The sequence below is a fragment of the Cnephaeus nilssonii genome, assembly GCF_951640355.1.
Source record: "Cnephaeus nilssonii genome assembly, chromosome: 16".
Lineage (NCBI taxonomy): Eukaryota > Metazoa > Chordata > Mammalia > Chiroptera > Vespertilionidae > Cnephaeus > Cnephaeus nilssonii.
The window spans coordinates 57,166,139-57,181,836 of NC_137087.1; the positions used below are offsets into that span (position 1 = coordinate 57,166,139).

Below are 15,698 nucleotides of genomic sequence, written 5' to 3' on the forward strand. Positions count from 1 at the left end.
GGCCAGGCTTCCTGGAGGTAGGGGGTCTGTCTGGAGGCCCCATGAGTGGTGGGCAGGGCCCCATGTGAACTGGAGCCGTGTCCCCCATCTGGCCTCTGTAATCTGGCCTCCACGCCTGCCCAGCAGGACCATCCTCGTGACTTGGGGAGGGGGCTCTGCTCAGTGTTCCTGCTCCACACCGCTCCTGGGAAGTCTGGCCTGGGTCCCTGGACAGGTGCAGCCAGGCTGTGTGGCCCAGTGTTGGCACTGAGCTTGGAGCAGGGCAGGCGTGAAGGCACACCGGCTGGGGCCTCCTGACCTCAGCTCTCTGGGCTGAAGCGGTCCCTGAGTCCATCCTTCACCTCCCAGATCCGCAGAACAGACATGTGAGGGGCTCAGGCCTCTCCAGGGTCCACAGGGTCCCCCCAGCCACCTCCTCCATCTGACCAGCTACACAGGGCACCAGCGGGAGGGACCTGGACACAGAACCCACCTGTCATGGCCTGGCCTTCGGGGAAACACAAGACAGTGGGTCCGGTCCCCTCCTCCCAGTGGGTGGGGAGTTGTTCACGCCCCCCCCCCCCCCCCCCCAGGACAGTCCTTGGCTCCTCAATTTCAAAGGGAAAGGCAGCGGCAGAGGGCTGGCTGATTGCCCCGTCTTTGTCTTTACACCTCTCTGGATTTTACAAGTGCTTTATAAGCCACATTAATTTTATAATCAGGAAAAGACTAGGAAAACTAAGTGAAGAACTAGGCCTTAGGGCAATCCAGGGCCTCCTCCCCCCACCTTCTGTCTCTCTGTCTCCCTATCTGTCTCCCTGTTTGTCTGCCTCTGGCCTCCTTCCCTCCTGCAGACCCTGGGCCCCAGGAGCCCCAAGGTCAAGAACAGCAGCGCTTTCCCAGGCGCCCTGGAGACAGCTGTGAGGGGGAGGACCACTCACCTCACCCCTCTCCCCACGGGGCTTCACTATCAGCCCAAGACTCAGTAGAAGGTTCCCCTCTAAGGCCTCAATGAGTGTGGGGAGTGTCTGTGAATGTCAATAGGTGAGTGTGCAAGCGTGAGTGTGTTTTTGTGAGCGAGTTGGGAGCATGTCTGAGCTCTTGGAGAGAGGCCTCGCTCTCCCCCCATCACCCACAGTGCAGTGGGACACCCCTCTTTGTCTCCCACCCCCAAGCCTCAGGGAGCATCCAGCCCAGAGGTCGTGCGTGGCCCTGAAGGCTCCTGACCCACCGACACATTAGTCTCTGCCCCCATCACCCACAGAGCAGTGGCCTGAAGTCCCAGTCCGTGTCTGGGGAGGCCAGTCCCTCCCAGAGGACCCACACAAGCCCCTTGCACTTGCGAGGGCAGGGTAGTCACCTGTTGTCCCGCTCAGCGGGGTCTGCAGTTTCTCAGTCACACTCCTCCACCCGCCCAAACAGGGGTCCAGAGCATCGTGGGGTCTGTGTCAAGAAGGCCTGGGTGTGTTCATGGGCCATGGATGGTAACACCCTCGCCTGACTTCCCCCACCTGTCCACTTGTCCCTCCACCTGAGGGGCCTGTCTTTGTCCACCCAGAAGCCCACGGCTCCATCAGAGATATGGATGCAACAGCCCAGTGAGCCCCCAACCCCGCAAACGGGGTAAGAGTCTGAGGGGCTGCTGCTGTACACAGAGAGGCACGTGGACACACACACACACACACACATACTTCCACACACAACAGGACCTGAGCTGCCTGCGTGGGGCACCTGCCTGGCGGGTGGTGGTGGTGGTGGTGTTGTGTGTCTGTATGGGCTCTCTGTCGGCAGCCTTGGGTTTTAGCTCTCTCAGCCTGTTCCTGCATTCTCACCCTCGAGACTGCAGACACCCCCAGGGGCCCTGGGAGCAGAGCGGGGAACACATGGCAGGTGATGGGGGATAAACTCCCCCCTGATCCTCTGGGCAGACTGGGGGGAGCGGTGGTCCTGGGGCTCAGTGCCCTGGGCAGGGGTGCTGCTGTCCCCGGGCTGGGAGCAGGGAGGGGAGGGGATGGGAGAGACGCCAGCGTGCATTTTCCGGCCCTGACGCAAGCAGTCGCAAGTTGGGAGATAAGTGCCGGAGGAGGGCGGCCGGCCAGGGCTGGCCCCGTCCCAGATCCCTGTTAGCAGCCCCCAGGATCCGTGGGCCTCCCCACCCGCCCTTCCGCTTGCCCGGCGAAAGGCGCAACTCAGCACTTTGCTCAGAGCAGGGCTTTGTGCCCCGCTCTCGCAGGTGCGGGGGTGGCCGGGTCCTTGGCCGGCACAGCCTGCAACCACATGTGACGGCCGCTGCCCTGTGAGCCCGGCCGCCAAGGTCTCCGTCTCGCATAAATGGGGCGCGCGGCCGGCAGGCAGCTGCAGAGCGCCGCGCCGGGCAGGCAGCTCTCCTCGGCGGCGGCTGCCCGGGACCTGAGATTGGAGGCCGGACGAGGTAAGGGGGAAGCTCGAGGCCTCCCTGCCTCCTCGCCTGGCACAGCTCACACTCACGGGACGCGCCGAGCTGCAGCTCCTCCGGCCGGCCCCGCAGGACCCTCGCCGGGACGGCCTCCCTGGTGCCCAGCAGCCACCCACAGTCTCTCGTGGTTCCTTTTTCCTATGCATATACTTCTTTGAGGGTCTGGCCTAAAGAGGTGTAAGGCATGGGAAAATGGGGCGGCGAGGTTCTCCTTCCGCTGCACCGGCATCCTGACCGGCCTCCACTTCCCTCGAATCGGGGCTGCGGGACCCAGAGCTCTTCCTTGCCCTCCTCCTCCTCCTCCTCCTCCTCCTCGGGCGGGGTGGTCAGTATCCCAGGATGAGCAATCAGGAAACGTTTGTTTTTGTGTGTGCCTGGAGGGGTGGGGAGGAGGGTGCAGGCCCCAACCCTGCCTGATCTTTGCCCCCAGGAGCCGGGTGGGGCAGCCGAGACCCTTCCCCGACTCTCCCTGCGGGTACGAGGCCACATGGGGCGGCGGACTGGGTCTCCGGTGGAGGTGAGAATGGCGTGAACATCAACAAGCGATTTCTGCTTCTTGCGCCTTCATTATACTTTTGTAATCACCAGCAGGAGTCGATGTTCTGACCAGAAATGTCAATAAAGCGAATTCCACGGGAAGTGTGGTGTTGTTTTGACAATCAGTTTAAAACAAAGTTGCGGCTGCTGAGTGCTGGCTTCCTCTCGGCTCCGTGGGTCGGGGGCGGGGGGTCACACTGGGAAGAGTGGTCTTAGGGAGGAAGGAATCAGAAACACACACAGGAGGGGAAAGAAAGGACTCCCACCCACATGGCGGGGTGGTTCCTGATGACCTTCCGATAACCAGGGTTGCTGGAAGCGGGACACTCCCAGGGCGCCTGCTGGCAGAAGGTGGGGGTGGGCAGGCCAGGAATGCCGAGGCCAGACCCCCAGGGCACAGCGCCCCCCAGCCCCCATCTTAACTTCCAGGTGAAGAAAAGGACAGAGGCCTGGGAATTGAGAGCTTAAACAATTGTCCGCCCACAGGCAGCAAATGGAGCGATTAGCTCTATCAGCCAGGGTCCTGCCCAGACGGCCTCTCCCCTAATCTCCCTGATAGGAATCGGCTCCTCCCTCAAAAGACCAGGTGGGGGGAGGGGTCAGCGCCGCAGGGACGCCAGGCCATGGAATAGGCCCTTTCCATCCTTCCTGGATGGGGCTGGGGGGTCGGCTATGCTGCTGAGCCCCATGAGGCTCTGATGGGACTCCTGAGTAAGAGGGAAGCAGGTAGGAGGGTACCCCAATGCAGGCGAGGGTGTTCCCATCCACGTCCCATGCACACACCCAGGCCCTCTGGACAGACCCCCGATGGTCCGGACCAGTTTGGCGGGTGGAGGAGTGGAACAGCTGAACTGTTGCCTGTGGGGACAGCTGTGGGCTGGCTTAGGCATGGCTGAATCCAGGATGCCGAACTCGCTCTCCATTTTACCCTGACAGCGACTCCTGGGCCCAGGGAGGGGCAGCATTCCCCTGGGTCCCTAACTGGCCTGTGGGTCACATGCTGCCCCCCAGCCCCAGGGGGAGCTGGAAGAAAGGCACCAGAGTCCCAACCAGGAGGTCAGGGAGAGCATTCGTGTCCCAGAGCGCCCGATGTGAAAGGTCAGTGTAGCAGGGGGCGTGCAGGGTCCCCCCAGTGCCTTAAGGGCTGCATCTGTTCGGGAAACCAACCATGCCCACTTTCCTTGTGCGGTTTATGGGGGGCGGGGGGTCTGAGCAACTTTCCCTGCCCACCCCCAGATCATGGCCTGAGCGACAAAGACTGGGAGGCTCGGGAGAGGGACATGTGCCTGGCCCTGGTAGAGAAGGGGTCCGCCTTTATTTTTTCCAACTGAAAAAACCTGTTTTCGACACCTTCGATCGAATAGATTACCTTCCATCAGGTGCGAACAGCCCAGCACAGAACAAGTCTACTCGCTTTCCATTCTGCTCACGGCGCCATCACAAACGCTTTAATAGCTGTCAGTCAAGGGGCAGCTGTAAAATGTCTCCAGCTGTAAACCCTCCAGAATCTTCTGGCGGGTCAGGGTTCCAGGTCCCCTCTCTGCACCAGCACAAGGCCCACACCAGGGTGTTATGGTGGCGCGAACGGACATGTGGACGGTCTCTCCAGGTGGATGCCAGGCATGCTCTGCGCACACCCAGTGCGTGTGTGGGATGGCTTGGCTTCTGACCCACCCCAACTGCGGGCTCCTGGGCTACCCTGCTTCCTCAAAGGGCATCTCCGGTCTCCGGCGGAACACACAGGCGCCAGGTTTTCCCGGACGAGGCCGGGCCCTGAGTGTGCGCCTGGCTCCCAGGATCTGGCAGGCAGCACACCAGAGGCTGGCTGCTGCTTGAGGCCCATGCCGAGGCCAGGGAGGCTTGCTCCCCTTGGCAGGGGTCCCAGATGGAGCCAGGGGGCTGTGCTAGGGCAAAGGGCCCCGGCAGGGCTGCCCATGGCTGCAGCAGCCGCAGGGTGCTGCGCATGGAAAGAAGTGGTGAGCAGAAAGCCAGGGGCGAGTAGACCGCTCCGGAGAGGGAGCCGTTCAGCTGTGAGTCCTGCAGTTGGCGTTTATGTTTCATTCGGCGATTCTGAAACCAGGTTTTGATCTGTGGCGAAAACAAGGTCAGAGCGGGCAAACAGGCTCGCCGCCCCCCCCCCCCCCCCCCGGCCCCCAAAGCCCCACTTGGCTTGCTGAGCCCAGGGGCCTCACCTGCACCTCCGAGAGCCCCATGGTCTGGGCCAGCCTCCGGCGCTCCTGGGGGCCCAGGTAGCGGTGGTGCTGGAAGGATCTCTCCAAGGTGCTGACCTGCTCCTCCGTGAAGGCTGTGCGGACGCGAGGAAGCCGAGTGCTGTCTGCCTCCTTGCTCAGCCCTGGGGGCGGGAGGGAGGAAGGGCGGGCACTGAATCCATTTGGCTACCAGGGACATGGGCTCAGGAGAGACACACTCCCCTTGCTCAGTGGGTGCCACAAGCTCTGTGGCGGAAGGTGACAGACTCAGTGACCCACATGCCTGGGGCCCTCCCTCCCCTCACTTTCTGTAACAGCCCTCCAGCGTTCTGCTGTCCCGCTCGGGGCTGACAACAGCTCCCCCGCCCAGCCACGCGTGCAATAGGGTCCAGAGGCTGTGGCCCAGGACAGCACGGGGATGTGGACACCGCAGGAAGGTCGCTGAGGATGGAGCAGTGGCTCCAACACAGACCCTCACCTGCCACCCCAGGGCATTCCGTTCCTTCCAAAAGAATGACTTCCACCCACCCCACCTCCTTCCAGAAAGCGGCTTCTTTTGCCTGCAGACAAGGAACTTCTGGTCACCAGGTTTCTGTTGCCTGCAGACAGGGAACTCCTGTTCACCAAGCGAGAGGAGGGGAGAGGGGCTGGTAGGGGTGGGGCGGGTGGAGTCCATTCTATGCAAGGCCTAAAGGGACTGACTGGGAAAGCTGCCTTCATCACCAGGAACCAGGCTGTCGGCACCAACCGTGTGCGTCTGGAAGTCCGTCTTCTGGTTTCTAAATTAGGAGGTGGGGGACGGCACTCAGCACCCCCCCAACCTCCCCCGCCACAGGGTACGGTCAGCCAGTGTGGTACAGGTCCTTCACAATGGTCTTTATTGAACAGAAGTCTGACCAATGAAATATACCAATCACTTGCTTTGGGAGGAGCAGATTTTACAAAATTGGTTTGAACACCTTCCTGAAGTGTCCACCAGAGGGGCGCACACTCACTCTGGAGGGGGTAGTGGGGGTGGAGGGGTGACTGGCCAGCACGAAGGATTCTGATGCAGGGCCATTGTTGTTGTTGTTTTTTTTTGGGGGGGGTGGGGGGAGCTACTGATTGCAGAGAATACATTTAAAATTCTGCCTCATTAAAATATAAAACTACTCCATAAGAATTAAACTTTTTAATAAATAAAAGCTAACAGAGAACATAAATGCCCACTTTCAACCTAAAAGCAATGACCAAGTCACATCGAGTAAAAGGCAAACTGAGAAAGTGTCGTCAGTAAATGACAAAGGGTTGGGTAAGGCTCAGGAGTCACCGAGAGTCCGGAATGGGCTGAAGGCAGGGACGTCACAGGTACAATGCGCATGTACGGAAAGGCAGAGGCTGTGTCCTCAGGGGCTGTGGCTGCCCCTAAATCAAGCCTGCAGGATGCCAGGGAAACTGGAGTGGCAGTCTACATGCCAAACTGGGCGCCCAGCTTTGGAGGGGGGGGGGGCGGGCACAACTACCTTCTGACCTGGGCAGGTGTCACAAGCTTTAAGCCATACATATCCGCGACCCTGCGCCTCTTGTAGAAATGGGTCCAGGACTATTACGACTAGAAAACCACAGGCACAAAGGTGCTGACGTCGGGGTAATGGCCCAGAGAAGACCTGGGCGAGGGTAGAGACTCCTGGACACAGTCTGTGGGCAGCCGGGCCTGGGCGAGAGGGCCAGGGCCAGTCCCTCCAGGAGGAGGGTGCAGAAGAGGAGCCCCAAGGGGCTTGAGGAGGGAAGACCCACCGTGTGGCTTTTGCTTCAGGGGGATCGGGCGGAACCCCAGCCCCCAGCCCCTCCTCCCACCTGAGCACACAGGATGCCTCAGTGTGTTTTTGGCCTCCCTTCGCCTGTACCCTCCCCAGCTCTCGGCCCAGTCTGGGAAGGAAGGATCCCTCTCCCCACCCCCAGACCTACCAGTCGTGGATGTCCCTGGCGTAGACACCGCTGAGGACTTCACCTCGTCCATGCCCACGGCCTGCGGGGGGTCCCCACTGCTGGACACCCTGGCTGGGGCAGAGAGGCTGCGCCAGGAGACGTCAGTGGGCTTGGAGGTGTGCGACGGCCCCGCGTGGCTGCTCTGGGAGAGCCAGTCCACGGAACCAAAGCTGGAGGTCAGCTTCTGGCCACCGGGCAGGTCGGAGGAGGGAGGCATGGCTGGACGCTGGGGGCAGCTCTGGATCCGCCTCGGGATGGAAGGTGGAGGCCGGGCTCGGGGTCTTCAGCGGGACAGACGGACGGTGGGGGCTGGCGCCGTTTGGGCGGGGCAGAGCCAAGATGGGCGGGAGCACAGGGTCTATCTCAGGTTTAGCAGGGCTGGGCAGCATTTATATCTCAGGAGAAGGAGGGGGTGGGAAGCGCATTTGCATGGATGGCTCAAATCCCCCCCCAGATAAGTAGCATCTAATTGCCTTCAATTCGGAGGCACAAAGGAGGCCATTCACACCTCCCCCGGCTCCAAGATGTCTGGGGGAGGGTTGGGGCTGTGTTGGCTGGGGATTTGTCAGATCCTTTCATCTCCCCACCCCACCCACTGGCTGAGGCTGCGGGAAGGTGAGGATGGCTCCCACCAATGTCGGCTCCTACATTGTCCGGTGGGCTTCTGGGACCACCTTCTTTCCCTTGCTTCGTTCTCCAAGCTGTCCCGGAGGTCTGCAGAGGTGACAGGTGTGCCACTGAGAGAGGCTGCTTCAAGCTGGGGGAGTCGGCATCCATGCATCCATCCTGCTTCCCGGCCGGTGGGCGGCCAGTGAGAAGGAGGGAGTCTGCTGCCTCCAGGCGTCTGGCTGGTAGGAATGTAAAGCCGGCCAGACGGGGCCGGGAGGGCTGTCCAGAGAGAGACTGCCCGGCTCCTGTAGACCCTTCTGTCTCGCTGTTCCCAGCCCCCACCCAGCCCCTTGGCTGGGGTTCTTTAGTGTGCCCTAGGAGTTGCTACCAAATTCCAGTGACTCAGAGGAGGAGGGGTCTGCTGGTTCAGGATTGGGGCACCTCCCTCCTCTGCTCCCGGGAGGAACCAAACACAGCCACCGTCCTCTGTGGAGGGTCAAGATTCAGCTGCTGCCCCCTTTGTGGATTTTGGGGGGGGGGGGGTTTATGCAGCAAGAGCTTCAGGGGGTGCCCTAGGGACGGTCACTTTGTCCTGCTTCACTCCTGAACTGGCCTGGTCCGCGTCCAGGGTGCTGGTGCTCTGGGGGAAGCCGAGGGCGCAGCCAGGTGGGCCCAGCGGGGTGATAGCCCCTCTGACCACCGCCCACCCCAGACCGCACATCACCCGGACCTCTCCCACCCAGGCGCGCCTGCGTCTGTTTCCTGGACGCCACTCGGCAGACGCATGGTGGGTCCAAGGCGGAAAGCCACCAACGGGCCCTCGAGCTGGGGCTCCGGGCCGGGTGCGGGCACTGGTCCGGCCGCCCAGCCAATGGCTGGCTTTCGGTGCTGTTAGGTCAGCAGCCTGGGTTCCTGGGGCGCTGGCGCCAGTCTGGGCCGGGCACCGACGGCCACCCCGGGTCCCCCAACGCCGCCTGTGGAATCCAAGGGCTCGCGGGCCTGGCCTCGGGATGAACACCCCAGCCCTACCGCCCCAGCCGCTCAGGCCACAAGGGTCTAGGGATGTGGGAGCCGAACCACCACGGGCACAGCGGGAACCGACCGGCGCGGACCCTGGTCTTCCTCCAACCCCTGCCCCGGCTGTGTCCGGCCACCAGACCCCGAGGGGTGAGGCTGGGGATCTGGGTCACTGGCCTGCGTCCCGAGTGGGGGCCTGCGCAGAGATCCTGTGGGACTGACGGGGTGGGGGTGCCTCACACACCCGGCAAAGGGAAGCCTCCCCACCCCCAGGACTGCTCCACGTGCAGACAGGCCTCCGGGTGAGGAGCAGCGCTGGTTGGGAGTCACGCACCGTGTGCCGCGCCCGAAGTGCTGACTTATGTAATGTCAGCCATTCACACGCCCCGCAGCTTCCCAAGCCGCTTTAGCACATTTCTTTTTTTTAAAATATATTTTATTGATTTTTTACAGAGAGGGAGAGAGAGTTAGAAACATGGATGAGAGAGAAACATCGATCAGCTGCCTCCTGCACACCCCCTACTGGGGATGTGCCCGCAACCAAGGTACATGCCCTTGACCGGAATCGAACCTGGGACCCTTGAGTCCGCAGGCCGACGCTCTATCCACTGAGCCAAACCGGTTTCGGCTAGCACCTCATTTCTGATCTCTCAGGGCCGGTCCTTTGGCCTCTGACCCCATACCCACACCTTCCCCAGCACCCCCATCTCTGCTGGGCGACTTCCTCCCTAATCCAGACCCTCCTGCTTTCCCTTTCCCGCTCCCTTGCCTACACGGCCCCCGCCCCCCCGCCGCCCCCAACCGCCTTCCGTAGACCGAAGGTGACCCAGCCTCGGCAGGTCAGAGACCCCTCCCCTTCCTGGCTGCTGCCTGGGCTGTTCCCTCCAGCACTGCCTTGGGGGTGCTGTCCCCACACCGGGCTGGCTCCTGTCCAGTGGGGTCTCTCCCCTCCCGAAGTCTGGGTCCCTCCCACTAACCCCAGCTACTCTGGGTCCCTCCCACTAACCCCAGCTACTCCGTGCCACGCGTGCCTGGCGGCAGCTTCCTCACTTGGCTTTGGTGGAGCATTGAGGGCAGTCTGGACCTTCCTCCCCCGCCTCCCACCCCCAGTTCCGGGAGCTGCACCCTGGGGTGTCTGCCCCTCTTCGGAGACCTGGTGATTGCGGGCGTGGCCTCGGCTCTGGACCCCCGGCCCCAATCCCACGCCTGCACGACTCAGAGTCGCCTCCTGCCGGTCTCTGCAAGGGTGACTGGGCCTGGAGGGGAGGGGTAGATGCGCTCCCCACACTCAGACCCCCGTCTGTCACTCCGAGGCTTGGCAGCCCCGCCCCCCACGCCATTCCCATGCCCCAGCCCTGCACCCCACACTGGGCCCGGGGTCCTATTGCCTCAGACCCGCCCTGTTCTTGCTCCTGCATTCACTGGCCTGCCATCTCACACTCCATCACTCACAGGGTCATTCCTCCCCCTCCACTCTGCCGTGCCCCTCCCTGAGCCCCCCAGCCTACCCTTCTTGCCCCCCCCCCCATCCCTCATACTCCCCTTGGGCCCTCCCTCGTGGCCCCCAATTGCTTGTTTGTGGAAAGAACCAAGGGCTGAGTGGGGGCAAGGTGGGCATGACCCCATCCCAGCTGGGTGAGAGTCTGGGAAGAGGGCACCTGGTGGTGGATGGGTTGGAGATGGCAGATTCACAGGTGGTGGGTGCCCACACGTGGGTAAAGAAAACGTGGTGCATCCACACAATGGAGTATTATCCAGCCTTAAAAAGAAAGGACGTTCTGACACAGGCCACAGCGTAGCTGGACCTGAGGACATTATGCTCAGTGCAATCAGCCGGACAAGCACCGTGTGATCCCACTTACACGAGGAGCCGCGGTCACAGGGTGGAATGCTGGTTCCCAGGGCCCAGGGGAGGGGAGGGGAAGTGAGTGTCTAATGGGGACATGGTTTCCGTTTGGGAAGATGAAGCGTTCTGGGGATGGATGGTGTTGCTGCACAACAGTGTCATGTCCTTGCTGCCAATGAACTGCCCAGTCGAAAACAGGTCATGTGACTGTATGTGTATTTACAATGAAAGAGAAAGTGCGACCAGAAGCCCCCAGTGGGACGAAAGGGGGCCTGCCTAATCGGGAGTGGCGCTGGGAGGCTGCGGGGACACTGCCAGCTCCGGGGTCAGCACAGGGAGAGATGTGCCAAGGGCGGGGGATGCTGGTCCACTGGGGTGTGTCCACCTCACCTCACATTCCAGAGCCAAACCCAGGATGCCCAGCATAAGACACAAAGCAAAATGGGTACCTGCCTCACCTCACAGACCCACAAGAGCCCTGGGTGAAGGGAATCACAGGCTGGGCTAGTAAGAAGCCATTTGGGCCCTAGCAGGTTTGACTCAGTGCATAGAGCATTGGCCTGCGGCCTGAAGGGTCCCGGGTTCGATTCCAGTCAAGGGCGCATGCCAGGGTTGTGGGCTCAATCCCCAGTAGGGGATGTGCAGGAGGCAGCCAATTGATGATTCTCATCATTGATGTTTCTAACTCTCCATCTCCCTTCCTTTCTGAAATCAAGAAAAAAAAAAAAAGGCATCTCCAGGGCAAAGATGGTAGAGAAACTAGCCAATGAAACCGCAAACAGCCAGCATCGCTCCCCTCCAGGTTGGAGGAACACACTGCTGTCCAGGCAGGAGTGTGCAGATTACTCCAGCATGGGCGCCCAGGCGGCTGCAGACCTGGCCCACAGTCCACTTGGCACCAAGGCCCATGGGTTTTCCTGGTGCCCTCAAATACCTCCAACTCGGAGATTTTCTTCTGACCCCCAACAGTTCTCCAGGGCAGAGGGTCCCTAGTGACTAGACCGATGAACACACCAAACAAGTTGCCCACCCATGGGCTGGGCAGATTTGCTGGGATTCTGCGCCCCATTAGTGGGGGTTGGGGTATGTTTGCAAGCCGGACTCCTCACACAACAGGCTTCCAAGCAACGTGGGAGATCCTTGGGGAGCGCAGCAGGGACATCCTGCAGCTGAGGCAGCCTCAACGAGGTGACCCTGAGTCAGTCAGTCCCACAGGCCTGGTCCCTCACAGAACCCCCAAGGCACCCTGCTGGCGGAGGGTGCAACCGTGGCTTCTCTGGCAGAGTCTCCTGAAGAGAGCTGGGGGAGGGGCTGCAACCCCACTAGTCGGATTCCCCAGCAAGGTCAGCGGGAGTCCCTAGCTTTGCGGCCCCAAGCAATCGCTGAAGTCTCCGTGAATGAGCCCCTAGTTGGTGAAAAGCTCCCCACCCCACATCCTACCCCGCCGCCCGTATTGTTATGCTGGTGAGGCGCCTGAGGCTACTTCCGATCTGCCTGGGCAGGGGGCACCGCGGGCTCCACCCGCCTCCTTTCAGCCAGACCCACCCAAAGACCGTCGGGGAAAACATTCTCAGCGATTACGGTAAAAATCCTCTCAAAATTGCAGGGATCCTGGCCTCAGCCAACATCAAGTCTCAGACTCCCCAGCCCCTGCCACCTGGACCCACCCAGGGCAGTCCCCACCCTGGGCACCAAGCCAGCCCCTTCCTTGGGGAAGCACAGGTCTCCTGCCTGTGTGTCCCAGGCACCTCTTCCACCTCCCCCCACAGGCTGGGCAGAGCTCACGCCATTCCCCAGATTCTACAGGTGGGGGGGCTGCGTACCCCTCCTTCCGCTCAGGGGCTCCCAGGGAGGGTGCAGGTAGTGCTCACCCCCCAAGGCTGGTTTGTGCTGGTGGCAGGTCCTGGTGGCCAGTCTGGTGAGACCTGGAGGATTCCAAACTCCGATTCCTCTGGAGGCTGGCCCCCAGGTGAGGCCCCGGCTAGCACCGCACCACTCCGGCCCAGCCAAAGCCAGCACAGGCCCCTCCCTGGGATCCCAAGGCCATTTCAACCTCGCCCTACCTGCAGGGGCCATTCCTCCCTAGGCGGGACCTGCACACATTCACGAGGCGACGTTGGGAAAAGCAACATTTTTTTTATTGAACGTACCTAGAGGTATGGGGGGGGGGAGGGCAACAGGAAGGGTCTGGGCCAGGCCTCAGGGGCGCGGGTCCCCGAGGACACCCCGCTCGGCGGCGGCGCTGCCTAGGATGAAGCCCACCGCCAGGGACACGGTCTGGTCGAAGGAGCCGCGCAGCTGCTCCACGTGCTGGTTCAGGGTCAGCAGCTGGTCGCGCAGGGGCCCCAGGACGGCCACGATGTCGCCCAGGTGCCCTAGGGTCTGCATGAGGGCGGCGTTCAGCGATGGGGGCGCGGCCTGTGGGGGCGCGCGGTCCTCCGGGCGGCTAGGCGGCGAGTCGGGCTGCTCCCAGGCGGGGTCCAGGGGTGGCGGGGAGCTGGGGGCGTGGAGGGGCGCGCGGTCCTCCGAGCGGCCGGGCGCGGGGGTTAAGGAGGGGAGCGCCGTCGGGGAGCCCGGCTCGCAGGGAGCCTCGGGAGGCTTGGACGGGGACGAGCTGAATCGGAGCGTCCAGGAGGGGTCCACGTCGGAGTCGCGGGCCGCGGGCATCGACGGAGCGTCTGCAACGCGGAGTGGGTGTAGGGTTGGGTACCCGGGCCGCCGCCGCCGCCGCTCCCCCACCTCCAAGTCCCCTCCCCACCCACCCGGTTCTCCCGCCCGGCACTCCCGCCCCTCCCCCATTCCACCTACCCGGCTCGGCGGGCGTCCCGGCGGGCGTACTGGGGACCGGGCGGCGGCCGCGCGGGGGGCGCCCGGGCCCGGGGGAGCGGCGGCGGCCTCGTTTACTCCCGGTGTCGCCAAGCAGCCCCATGAGCTGGCGGATCTGCGCGTCGAAGGGTCCGGGCGGCTGGTCTTGCGCCTCGCGGAGCTTGTCCTTGAGGAACTTGTAGCGGCGGCGGCATTGCGCGGGCGTGCGCCGCACCTGCTGGCGGGCCAGCGCGGCCGACACGCGCCGGTAGGTGGGCAGCGCCCGGCGGCGGTCCAGCAGCAGCGCGCGCCACACGGCCGGCTGCAGCAGCGTGCCCAGCAGCAGCTCCGTCTCGTGGGCGCTCCAGGGCGTGCGCTGCGCCGAGCCCGGGGACACCGGCGACCCGGGGGGCTCGTGCGCCTCCGGCGTGCCTGGCGAGGCGGGCCGTCTGGGCGGAGTCCCTGGGGAGTCCTCGGCCTCCTCTTCCTCCTCCTCGAGTTCGTCTGGGCTGTCCTGAACCAGCGAGGCGGGCGGCACGGGCGGGGGTGGCCGCCGCGGTCGGAGCAGCATGCTGGGGTCCGGGCCGCAGCCCGCACGGCCGCCCACACGCGCTCTGGAGACTTTGTGCGCTTCCGCCCTCCTTCGGAGCCGGACCCCGGGCCGGGTCTACGCGGCCCTCCTTCCGCCCCGCCCCGCCCCGCTCCGCCCCCTCCCCGCTAAATCCTACTCCGTCCGTTTTTTTGCGCCTTGGTTTCTGGGCTCGCCTTCCGGGCCCCTAAGCCTCAAGGGCGGAGAGCAAGGCTCCGCCCCCACCCGATGGGGGACCTGCCGACCGGTTGTGGGGGTAGGACTTTTTAAAGAGTTAGATTGAGGTGCAAACTAACGCGACCTGCATTAGGCGCAAAGTTCAGCTGTGTTTACGCGTGTGCAGTGCCCTCTCACCGCTGCGCGGAGCGGATCTGGAACGTTCCAGCCGGAAGGCCCCCTCCCCGCGCCCCCTCCTTGTTTGTTGCCTTTGGTGCGCCCCGGGGTGTTGTTTACAGATACACGTCCAGCCGCTGGCTGTGCCCCCACCTTCTGCTGGTTTTATAACTTGCACCGAAGGTGGCGTTTACTAAACGTGCAGGCAGCTTAGGGCTGGATCTGATGAAGAGCTGTGACCACGGGTCAGAATTAGTGTCATGATTCACATTCACACATACTTCACGGAAAGCAACTGCTAGTCCACGGAGAGTTTTGAGCATGACTCTCCGGGATTAGGACGAAAACAAGGATGCCCAGCATCACCACTTCCGTTCAACATTATTCTAGAAGTTTAACCAGAGCAATAAGACAAGAAAAACGAGTAAGAGGGATACAGGTCAGAAAGGAAGAAGTAAAACCCCCTTTTTTTTTTTTTTGCAGATTGTATGTATACACGGAAAATACAACATAATCCACAAGCACATTAGAATTAATAAGTGAATTTAGCAAGGCCATTGAATGAACAGTAAACAAAAATCGATTTTATTTCTGTATACTGGCTATAACAGTTTTTACAACTTTGTAGCTTGGGAAAATTTTAGATTTCCAGCCAGGTGGCAAACAGCATCGAGTCCCTTGAACATCACACATGACCGTGCTACCTTCGTCAGAGCCGAGAAACGACATCGGGAACCCCCAGACTTTACGTGGGTCCTTCCAGCCGTTCCGCCGATGTCCTTTTCTGTCCAGGGGTCCGCACTGTCCTAGTGTCCCCTCAGGCTCCTCTGGCTGTGGCCCTGTTTCCGCATCCTTGACAATCTGAGGACACGGGCCAGGTCTCTTGTGGGATGCCCCTCAGTTTGGGTTCGTTTGGTGTCTTGTGGTTGCACTGGGGCTGTGGGTTTCTGGGAAGGAGACCCCGCGAGGTTCCGTGCCCACCCTGCCCGTCACACCAGGTGTGTTACGTTGGCGGGACTGTGATGCTCACCTGGTTTCCCTGAAGGTGGTGCCTTTCTCTGTCCACCTCCCCATTTCTGCCCTGCAGTGGGGGCCAGTCCACCCATGCACGGGGGCATTGGCATGTATTGTTAGGGGTTCTGTAACTCCCCCCTTTTAATTCATTCACCATCAGCTGATGTCAGTGTGGACTCACAGATGTTTCTCGTGCCTGGGCTGCTGTCTGGCACTGGTGTTTAGGTGCTCAGATGGCACAGTTCTGGCCACGGGGAGTTCTTTGCAGCTCTTTTCCCCTCTTGTCCTCTGACCTTTGACATGTTCTACCCGCCCCCCCCCCCCCTTTTTTTTAGC

At 62.0% G+C, this 15,698-nt stretch overlaps 2 protein-coding genes across 2 annotated transcripts; both read right to left on the reverse strand.

Moving 5' to 3' along the window:
• Positions 1-4,678: 4,678 nt before the first annotated feature.
• Positions 4,679-7,366, reverse strand: VENTX (VENT homeobox; the record flags this gene model as incomplete). Its single annotated transcript, XM_079793277.1, has 3 exons — positions 4,679-5,059; positions 5,164-5,324; positions 7,129-7,366. The coding sequence occupies 3 exons, from the start codon at positions 7,364-7,366 to the stop codon at positions 4,679-4,681; spliced, it is 780 nt and encodes a 259-aa protein (XP_079649403.1).
• Positions 7,367-12,820: 5,454 nt separating this feature from the next.
• Positions 12,821-14,029, reverse strand: UTF1 (undifferentiated embryonic cell transcription factor 1; the record flags this gene model as incomplete). Its single annotated transcript, XM_079794194.1, has 2 exons — positions 13,430-14,029; positions 12,821-13,299 (listed from the first exon to the last, which is right to left on the reverse strand). Exons 1-2 carry the CDS (start codon positions 13,995-13,997, stop codon positions 12,821-12,823), a joined length of 1,047 nt encoding a protein of 348 aa, XP_079650320.1. The 5' UTR covers positions 13,998-14,029.
• Positions 14,030-15,698: the final 1,669 nt, after the last annotated feature.